General features: G+C 42.0%; 1 protein-coding gene across 2 annotated transcripts; it reads right to left on the reverse strand.

Annotated features, from left to right (window-relative positions):
• Window positions 1-3,710: 3,710 nt before the first annotated feature.
• Window positions 3,711-8,384, reverse strand: LOC123395799. Of its 2 annotated transcripts, XM_045090830.1 has the most exons (11): window positions 8,155-8,384; window positions 7,260-7,285; window positions 6,377-6,461; window positions 6,092-6,301; window positions 5,632-5,754; window positions 5,053-5,110; window positions 4,900-4,973; window positions 4,530-4,533; window positions 4,404-4,492; window positions 4,248-4,319; window positions 3,711-4,009 (listed from the first exon to the last, which is right to left on the reverse strand). In XM_045090830.1, the coding sequence occupies exons 1-11, from the start codon at window positions 8,239-8,241 to the stop codon at window positions 3,992-3,994; spliced, it is 846 nt and encodes a 281-aa protein (XP_044946765.1). In that variant the 5' UTR covers window positions 8,242-8,384; the 3' UTR covers window positions 3,711-3,991. The 2 variants fall into 2 exon arrangements, with proteins under 2 accessions (XP_044946765.1, XP_044946766.1); XM_045090831.1 differs by lacking the exon at window positions 4,530-4,533.
• Between the last annotated feature and the right edge of the window lie 1,862 nt (window positions 8,385-10,246).

Below are 10,246 nucleotides of genomic sequence, written 5' to 3' on the forward strand. Positions count from 1 at the left end.
CGTGCTGAGCTCTTCCGTCTATTGTGATGATAGTTGGCATTCTTTCTTCATTCTCTTCTTCCGCTTGAGCTAGTTCATATTCTATTGTTCCGGAGGCATTGTGTTGTTGCTCTTTTGGGTCTATCATCTGGTTCTGTCAAGATCATGGTGTTCCCTTGTGGGTCTTGCGTTGGTGATGGTTCCACTTGAGTGAAACTTTGTCCTTCTCCTTCTGCCACAAGGGGTTCCTCAACAGGTAGGAAGTGTCCCACACCCATTCTTCTTATGGCTTGGGGAGAAATTTCATCACCTACATCACAAAGACCATGTTGCTCCACTTGGGAGCCATTATTCTCATCAAACTCCATGATACACGTCTCCTCAATGAGTCCATTGGACTTGCTGAGGACATAGTAAGACAAATATGCCATCTTGAGCTCTAGGTTCAAATTTAGACAAACGAGCACCCTTTTTAAGAATGAAACACTTACAACCAAACACCCGGAAGTACTTGAGGTTGGGCTTGTTACCAGTAAGAATTTCATAAGAAGTCTTGTTCAAGCCTTTGCGGAGCTAGAGCCGATTAGATGCATGGCATGCGGTGTTGATGGTTGGGGCCAAAAGTTGTACGGAGATTTAAACTCTGCCATCATGGTTCTTGCCAGGTCCATCAACGTTCGGTTCTTCCTTTCTGCACGACCATTTTGTTGAGGGGTATATGGTGCGGAGTATTGATGCTTAATTACCTTGTCACTCATAAATTCATTTAAGGTGTAATTCTTGAGCTCGGTGCCATTACCACTTATAATCATTAATATCTTTGCCTCATGTTGATGTTGAGCTTCATTGGCAAGGTCGATGATAGTTTGTTGGGTCTCACTCTTCCTCTTGAAGAAGTACACCCAAGTATATCTTCAGTAATCATCCACTATCACTAGGCAATACTTTCTTTCCCCAAGACTATAGAAAGATGGAGGAACAAATAGATCCATGTGGAGGATCTCCAAGGGCCTCTTCAAGTATATGGTAGTCGTGGGGCGGTGAGCTGTCTCATGTAGCTTTCCTTCAATGCATGCACTGTAAGAACGATCTTTGGCAAAACTCACATTTGTTAGTCCAAGAACGTGGCCCCCTTTGAGGAGACTTTGCAAAGATATCATATTGACATGGGCTAGTCGGCGATGCCACAACCATCCCACATCAACCTTAGCCATTAGGCAAGTCGCGGTCTTAGTGGGTCGCTCCGAAAAGTTAACCACATAGAGACCGTTCTTGACATGCCCAACAAAGGCTACTTTAAGATTCTTTCTCCACAAAAAGGCTAGAGAGTCAATACCAAAGAAATTACTAAAATCCTTGAGTGCACGTTGATGAACAAAAAGTAAATTGTATGCGAGGGTCTCAACAAGCATGACCTTTTCAACGGTAAGTTCCAGAGAAATTACCACCTTGTCGAGACCCAATACCATTGAAATCGCATCATCACCGAAGGAGACTTGGGTGCTATGGATGGGTCAGGATGAACATCCACCACCAAATCCTTGCTTCCGATCATATGATTTGTTGCTCTGCTATCAAGCAACCATGACACTCCACTGGAAGCAAGCTCCTACATAAGATCAATGCTCGGATTTAGGTACCCATTCTTTAATGGGTCCTTTCAGGTTATTAACAAGGGTCTTAGGAACCCAAATAGACCATTCAATGTACTCATAAGGGGAACGGACAAATTTAGCAAAGACATTTCCGTCGCTAGCACGACATAAAACATAAGATGGGTTAAAGTCGTCGACATTGTTGGAAGGGAGGGTATTGCCGTTCTTGGCATTACCACACTTAGCTTTGCTCTTCTTCTCTTCATGAGTACTAATAACCCATAGGTATAGTGTATCAATTGTTGCCTTTCTCGATAAGTAAGAGTGTCGAACCCAACGAGGAGAGAAGACCAGATCTTGCACACACATGCAACTCTCAACGGTCGGAGGGCAAAGGGGAGGGGAGGAATGCGGAATGAAAGTACCCTATTTGTTCAACAAATGTTACTTAAGCAAGTTCATTTATTCGCAAGTGTTTACACAAGTTCAATTCAATTATTAAATCATCTTGAACCTTCGGACTCGGGAAAGATAACAAAATGGTGACTAAACCAGACTACTCATAACCACAGAGATGACTATTAAAAAGGAGTCACAAGTTTAGGGCATCTTCAATAGATAATGTATATTTTGGTGCTTTAAATCGGTGATGTAAAAAAAATTGGAGCATTAAAAAGGGCTTTTTACATCTATGAAAAAGGCTCAACTTCAACAAATGGTCCAAAACGGAGATATGAAATACCAACTCCAACAGATGATCCAAAACGAAGATGTAAAATCGGCCGGTGACTGGTGTTCAACCACTGTATAGCCGCACATCTTCTTCTTCTCCACGGCTGTTGTTCTTCAGCATCATCTGGTGACGGCGGCTGTCGGAGTGAGTCGGGGCGGCGGCCGACCGGGGAGCGAGCGGCGACGTGCGACGCGGGGCCGAGGCGGACGGAGCTGGGCGGCGGCATGCGATGCGGGCGAGGGGCGGGCGGCGACGGCGTGCGGTGCGGGAGGGGCGGGCGGAGCGGAGGCGGGCGGGGCTAGGGCAGGGCTGGATCTGTGACGGGACGACGTCAGGGAGCTGCGGAGGGCGGCGGCGGGGTGGCCGCGAGACGCCCTCCGACGGGGGAGGCGACGCGGGCGAGGACGACATCGATTTGAGGCGGTGGTGGCGACGACGACGACGATTTGGGCGGTGGCGGCGACTATTTCCGACGGTTAGTGTTCGGGCGGGCGGCCGGCCGCGAGAGGGAAAGAAAATGAACGGACGGTTGGTGGTTTCACGTGCGGCCGCAGTTTTACATCAGATATATCTCCCGGTACAAATTTGCATCACGAAGTGTTGTATTTTACATCTCCGGAATGCGGTGATTCAAATTTTTTTACATATGAACCATCTGTTGGAACAACATTTTTTGTTTTCGAAGATCCAAAAGTTAGGTATTTTACATATGAACGAAGATGGCCCTTAGCCAAGTGAATGATCGCAGTGGATTGTGAATCCACTATGCTCGGGTTCAATCCTCGCTATCATGTTATCGCAAATTTGAAAAGTGCACTTTTTTCATATTCCTGTTAACTATTTACTTATAGCCACAACTATCGCTATTTTATCCTAGTTTTTCTTCCGAGTTCCAAGTGCAGGGTAACCTCCAAGGGGTTGTGAGTCTTTTTCTACCAATTGGAGATTTCCCTTCATCACCCGGCTGATTTCATCCAGGAGTGGAGTTACAAGTTCATTGGGTGTCAACTCATTGGTTTCGTTTAGGTGTGATGATTAGGCCACCCCTGCTTCTATTTTGACGGCATGCTCGTGACATCCAACATGACGTTTCCGGTGTTGTGTTTGTCTTGCTTGGTGTGTGTTGTCATGTTTTTTCTTTGATCGGCTTGTACTAGGTCTCCTTAGCACCTGGTATCGTTCCACCATTTCGCTAGCTTTATTTATATTCCTCCGTAGCTTAGTACAACTTTGTATTAAAGTTAGTACAAAGTGCTAGCTTTATTTATATTCCTCCGTTTTAAAATAAGTGTCTCAAGCTTAGTAGAACTTTGTATTAAAGTTAGTACAAAGTTAAGGCGGTTATTTTGAAACGGAGGAAGTATAAAGCAGGACGAAACCCTGTTTCGAGAAATATGAGCATCAAACCAAACAAATGGGCCTCTAAACATTCTTATGAACACCATAGATAGCACCTCAGATAAAGTAATTGTTGCTGCCCCACAATCTACAGCCGCAGTAACACCGACAATACTGTGATAGCTCTAACCTTGCCCATTCACAAATATTGCACAATAATCTCCTCACATTAGATTGGCTGTACAGAGTCATGTAAGCATCAGGTTCCAGGAGTAAATGTTTCGGTTTACATCAAAGGATATGTTCTGTAACCTCTCAAAAATTACACATGACTGCTTCTTGGACCTCATGTATCCGTGCGAGGCTGCAGAACAAGCAGAGGCAGGCATCACGAGAAGTTCCATGAATGAAATTAGGCCGAAGCAGTAACCCACTATTTTGCTTGAACGTAAATGAAGATCCAAACAATATATCGTTGAAGGAACTTGAGTCATGAAGGAGAAGGGGGAAGAGACAACATGACATGTGTAGCTAATTGCCATCAAGAGCAAAATGGTGAGTTCATCTCTAGGGGCTTGGGTAATGGGTAGGGAGGATCTTACAACTAGGACGGCTTTTTCTTGTGCACGGTCTTTCCAATTCGTTTGAAAACTTGATCTCCTTTCTTCATTTCCCTGCACAACAAATATGAGAACGGTGCTGGAAATTTCCCAAGGTATTAACAAAGAGTCATATACATAAAAGTAAATGCCACAAACCTCTGGTGTAAAAATACTATGAGATAGAACACAGGCAAAAGCAGCACCGTCAAGATGCAGATAGCCAGGTAGAATCTGTTTGTTTGTTTCTGCACAATGGGGTAAAAGTTAATACTAAGTCGGAAGGTTTCTTTTTTCTGCTTATAAAGTAAGAAGCGAATTATTTTGTTCAAATGCAAATGGCTATTTATTTTTCATCGACAACGAACATGTTGAATGTGTAATGTTATGCTATAGAGAATCTCAAATTGCACTGGAAGCAATGTAGATTAAAGTCATTCGTAAAATTATACAAATAATAACCTGAAGGTTTACAACATATGAAAATGAACGATATTACCTTAGGAAGAAAAGCTTAAAGCTTAATAACACAACAATAAGCTCTAAATAAAATAACTTTTAACTAATAACATGTTATCAAACGAAGCTTAATAGCACAGTTGTAAGCTCAAAATTAATACTTGGAACAAAAAATAATAGGTTAAAAATTGCTCACCCTGCCACCTTTGGGGAAAGGTTTGGAGACCCCATTGCAAGTGTGAGCATCACAGAATTGGTGCAAGAAAAATTCTGCAAAACAGCTGTATCAGCAAGAAGCCCACATGGGAGAACTATGAATATAGGATCATTGCATTCAACCAACACTCACCATGAAGACGGCTGGCAGAATGCCCTTGATTAATAGGAAAGCAACTGTCTGCAAGGCTCTATTAGCAGAAGAAAAAGGGACTTCAATATTGCCATTGCAAATACAGCTGCAAATATATATATATATATATATATATATATATATATATATATATATATATATATATATATTGCATCTATTATTTTCATATAGTTAAAAAAGGCGCGCCTAGGCGGCCGCTTAAGTGTGCCTAGGCTCTAGGCGATAGCAAAATGCCTAGCACTTAATTGCGCATAACCATGTACTTTGGTCAGAAAAGTGCAAGGCAGTGGCAAAACGCACAATTAACGCCTAGCGCTTTTTTGAACTATGATTATTTTCAACAAAATACTAAACAAAATTAACAAAGCCAAGGGAGTATGCAGCAATCTTTTATAGTTCTCCCACAATAAGTCATGATCATCTTCTAGTACTTTCGTTCAGGTACAGCTACCAAATTTTACTAGTCTTTCCACTGGTAAAATGCAACAAGCCTATAAGAGTGGCACAAAACCGACCAAACAAAGATATTTAGGGCAGTTCAATCAAAATAATAAGAACCTCACAACGATGACGGTTCCTTGCAGCTGCAGCATCATTGCATTTACTCTTTGGTTTCTTGAACTCCATTGTCAGATCACAGTGAAGTGCTCCACAAAGATCTGCCAAGCATCTTCCTTGACTCTAAGGAAACAATTCAAGATTTAGCATTTCATGACTGCAAACAATAATAAATACACAAAGTTGAATTCACTGACATATATCAAACAAGTTAACTTGTTAATATAGGAACTTCAAGTCAAGTGCATGGCCAAGAAATGTCATAAAATTCATCTTATTTAGCATTGCATCTGTTTTTTCAATGAACGGAAATAACAGACATAAAAAGAGGAACATCGTACTTGTGCTGATAACTGCATAGGCTATATAAAATCATTACTAAGTAAACATATATGAACCAGATTTACTTGTTTAAGGAATTAATAAATGGGAGCAATGATAATAGAAAGTGAGAACATACATTATCCAACAAATTATTGTGCCGGTTTGCAAAATGCTGATCGATAAATTTTTCTGCCCGAAAAGATTTCTTGCAGAAGCCACAACGCCACTCGTTAACATCAAAATGGATCTTATGTTGCTCTTGTTCCCGAAACATGTCGTTTTCAGGACGAAGTCTGCATTTGCTTGGGAGTTCATATTTCTCCTTTTCCACAAAGGGCATCAAGTACTGCATAAAGAGAGAGTGTTTAACCTGCAATGTCATTATGGATTCACCAATGCAGTGAGACAGTGCATGTCCTACCTCGTCAATAGCTTTCCAAGCTGCACGGCTCCTTTCCCTTGAACAATGCACCTCATGTGTGTGTGGCTTTGTTTGATGAAGAATTCTGGCATCAAGTGAAAACACACAACTCTTCAGTATTGTGTCCAAGATTCTACATAGAACATTTTAACATCCCATGAGTCGACAAGTCTGTCTATAGTGTTCCTTTGTTACGATTATTTTATGTGGGAAATTCCTTACCGCTGGCACACAGGGCCTAGTCAGTAGCAGGAAAAGGATGCAGCAAAGGAGCCATTAGGTCCCTTGCCGTTTGGATCAGAATAAGAGAAGCATTTGGATCATCTAGAGTGGTATAAAATTAAGTTGGTCAAGCGCGAGTAGTTTCCTGTGTCAAGCTAACAGTCCAGTTAAATATGAGTATGCTTAGTTTCCATATGTTAGGAATATATCCTCCGTATTACTCCCTCCGTCCCAAAATAAGTGTCACTTATTTAATACAAAGTTAGTACAAAGTTGTACTAAATCAGCGACACTTATATTGGGACGGAGGGAGTATAAGGCTATGAGATCATGTACAAACAAATTATCAATAGTTTTCCATAAATGACCACCTATACCCATGTTATCTTATGATCTGTGACAGTTACAGACTTACAGGGCCTCCTCACTGACGTCTGGTCAGCCCTGTGGTGTCTCCTGGCCACGGGTACTCCTCCATAGAGAAGCTCTAACAGGTTATAGGTAATGAGTTACTTAAGGAAGATCCAGTCAAGGACCTTATTTGTATTGCCATGCACACACAGAGAGAAACATAAGCAACATATCTTGTGTGGCATGCCCAGAATAAAACATTGTCGTAATTTCATCTGTAGCAACTAGTTTGCGAGCTTATGTCTAGTACCTGGATCCAGATGCTTCATGCAATTCCTAGATCATAAAAGAAAAAGAAAATTCCAAATTAGCCAGACCAGGGAATCATAAAAGAAAAAGAAAATTCCAAATTAGCTCCGACATGCTTACATCTTTAATATCTGAATATTCGTAAAGATGATGACATCTCCAGACAAAATTTTCACCCAGTTCAGATACATACAACACTAAGGGTGTAACATTCTTCTAGAAAGAATTCACGAAGGCATAAATTTTTTTCTAGGCAATCAAGGAGTATGGTGACACAATATGGTAGTGCCAATAATTCTGATTTCATGAACATTCAGCTGAAACGTCTGTATAGCACCCATAAAATCCCCCCCCCCCCCCCCCATCACACACACACAATGCACAATAAAACTAGTTTTTGCCTTGCATAAGATTTGGACCACCCCTGTTGATTTAAGAAATTGTGAACTGCAAGCGTTCCACATGCCACAGAGCAAATTCTTCATGCAAAACAAGTTAATATAAGCTTTGTGTGCATAGCGTTGAGCCTCCAAACCCAAAGAGTAGCAAAGATTCTTGCAAGGACCCACACAATAATCACTAGGATCGACGGATGATACAAAGATGGTCTGGACCTTGCTGAGCGGCTTACAGAACGAACCACATGCCTCACACTAGTGACATGGTCTGTACTCTGTAGTACAAAATAATAGGGTTCGCAGGCTGCACACAAATACATAACAAAGCTCTAGATTTCACCCCAAAGTTCCTAACCTGCTGAATCTGAGCGGTTTAAAGATTGATTTTACACGAATTAAGTACCCATTTGCATCGTAACAGCTGGCGAAGCAAGAATTGCGCGTACAAATCCAGAATCCAGCAACAGAGTGGAGGGGGTAGCAGTGATAGAGATGTACCTGATGCGATCCGGCCACGAGAAGGCAAGACGCCGCGAGGAAAGAGGCGAGAAGGGATGAGTGGGGGAGGTTAGCCCAGCTCCTCATCCTCGAAGCTCCTGAAATCGTCAGTCCGGATGGATCTGCCCTTCACTCCGCGCCAGTCGAGCAGGCGGGCTGAGGAGCTTCTGGCTGCTGGAGGGTTCCGTGGGCGCGGTCAGACCGTCTCCAACCGAGATTGCCTAATTTGACCCCCACTTCTCAAATCCATACGAACTACTCCCTCCCTAACTAAATAAATACAAAATCGTTTAGATCACTATATTTTTTTGAAAAACACCCCATATATTAATTAATCCAAAGATAAGTGTTTAGAATCATTCGGTACAGCACACACCACGTAGGGCGAAATAGAATTAATAAGAGTCCTATCAGACCTAATGCTAAAGCTAAACTTAACAATCCCCATGTGCCATCCCATTGGCAATCCTATTTATCTTTGAAATATGAAAATTTGAAATCATTCTCGAGATACTCAGAGCCTCATTCATGAGATCAGCCATAGAAGACCTATCAAGCTTCTCATTCGCAAGGAAGGAATGTACGAAAGCATAGTCAGTCCCTACAATAATAGATTGGTGTGGGGTGATATCTATATAAAATCATGCGAGGCACGCTCACAGCTGAGCTTCATTCACACTTGTACACCAATCAATAAAATCCCAAAAAGAAACAATAATTTTCCCATAAGAATTGTGAGCAACAACCCCCACACTCGTTGCATTAGTACTCTTCACAAAACGCGCGTCAACATTGACCTTGATATGGTCCAGAGGTGGAGGTGTCCACACCACATGCTTTTTTAACGGAGCATAATCAGCTACAACACCCCTTACCTTCTCCTTACCTTTGTGACTAGGGTCCGGTGGAACAGTATCATGATAGGATGTGAAGGTAGCCCAATAATTGTCCACAAACCGAGCAGAGGCAATAGTGAATTCTTTCCCCTTTCCAAAAATTAAATCATTTCTCAAATGCCATGCTCGCCAGGAAAAAAAGAACAACAATTGCTCTCACTGTTGCATGCTCACCTGATTCAACAAAATCAATAACCAGTCTGGACCCCAAGCATTTGAAGAACTCCTCATTGGGAATATTCCACAACTCTCTCAATGTCAGTCGCAGAGCCCGAGCCTTAGAGCAATTTACTAGAGCATGAAAAGTGCTTTCGTCTTCTACACCACAAATAGAACACATACCTGACTCAATCTGCTGGTGCTTAACTCTATTCATCTGGACCGCCAAGCTATTAGTTGCAGCTCTCCATGCAAAAAATTCTGATCATCTGAGGGATATTAGCCTTTCAAATTAACTTCCAAATCCCCCTTACCCCTCTCATTCACCACTAGATTGTCCAACAGTGTCCTGACTATCCTTCAATTTAAGCGCAAAATTGTACGCACTTTTAACAGAGAAAATACCATTCTTTTCATGGTGCCATGCAACAAAATCACCATCCCTAGAGGTTTGAATACGAATCTTGAGGATTTCCTCTGCATCATGTGGGTAGAAAATATGCTTAATCAAATTTCCGTCCCAACACTTCCTCCCGCTCATGAACAAATCATATACCCACTTCAATCTGGTATTATGTCTCCTAGCTGAGATTTTTAGGCCATGTCCCCTTGGTATCCAATTATCCCTCCAAATATTAATGCTAGAGCCATCGCAAACCCGCCAAATTGTCCCCTTCTTAAGGAGTTCCAGACCATGAGCAATCCCTTGCCAAGTCACTGAAGTAGCATGTGGAAACACCGTATCCAGAATATGTCCCTAAGGATAATACTTTGCCTTCATTAGCTTCGCGCATAGCGAGTCGGGATACACCAGTAAACGCCATTCTTGTTTAGCCAAAAGAGCTTGATTAAAAAGTCTAAAATCACGAAAGCATGTCCCTCCCTTACCTTTTGGCCTTGTTAGTTTGTCCCACGCTAACCAATGTGTTTTCCTTCTATCTTCTTCATCTCCCCACCAAAAACTCCTTATAATCTGGGATAAATCCTCACAGAGAGAAACCGGAAATTTGAAAATCCCCATAGCATACACAGGTAGA

This window comes from Hordeum vulgare, chromosome 5H (genome assembly GCF_904849725.1).
Source record: "Hordeum vulgare subsp. vulgare chromosome 5H, MorexV3_pseudomolecules_assembly, whole genome shotgun sequence".
In the NCBI taxonomy this organism is placed as follows: domain Eukaryota; kingdom Viridiplantae; phylum Streptophyta; class Magnoliopsida; order Poales; family Poaceae; genus Hordeum; species Hordeum vulgare.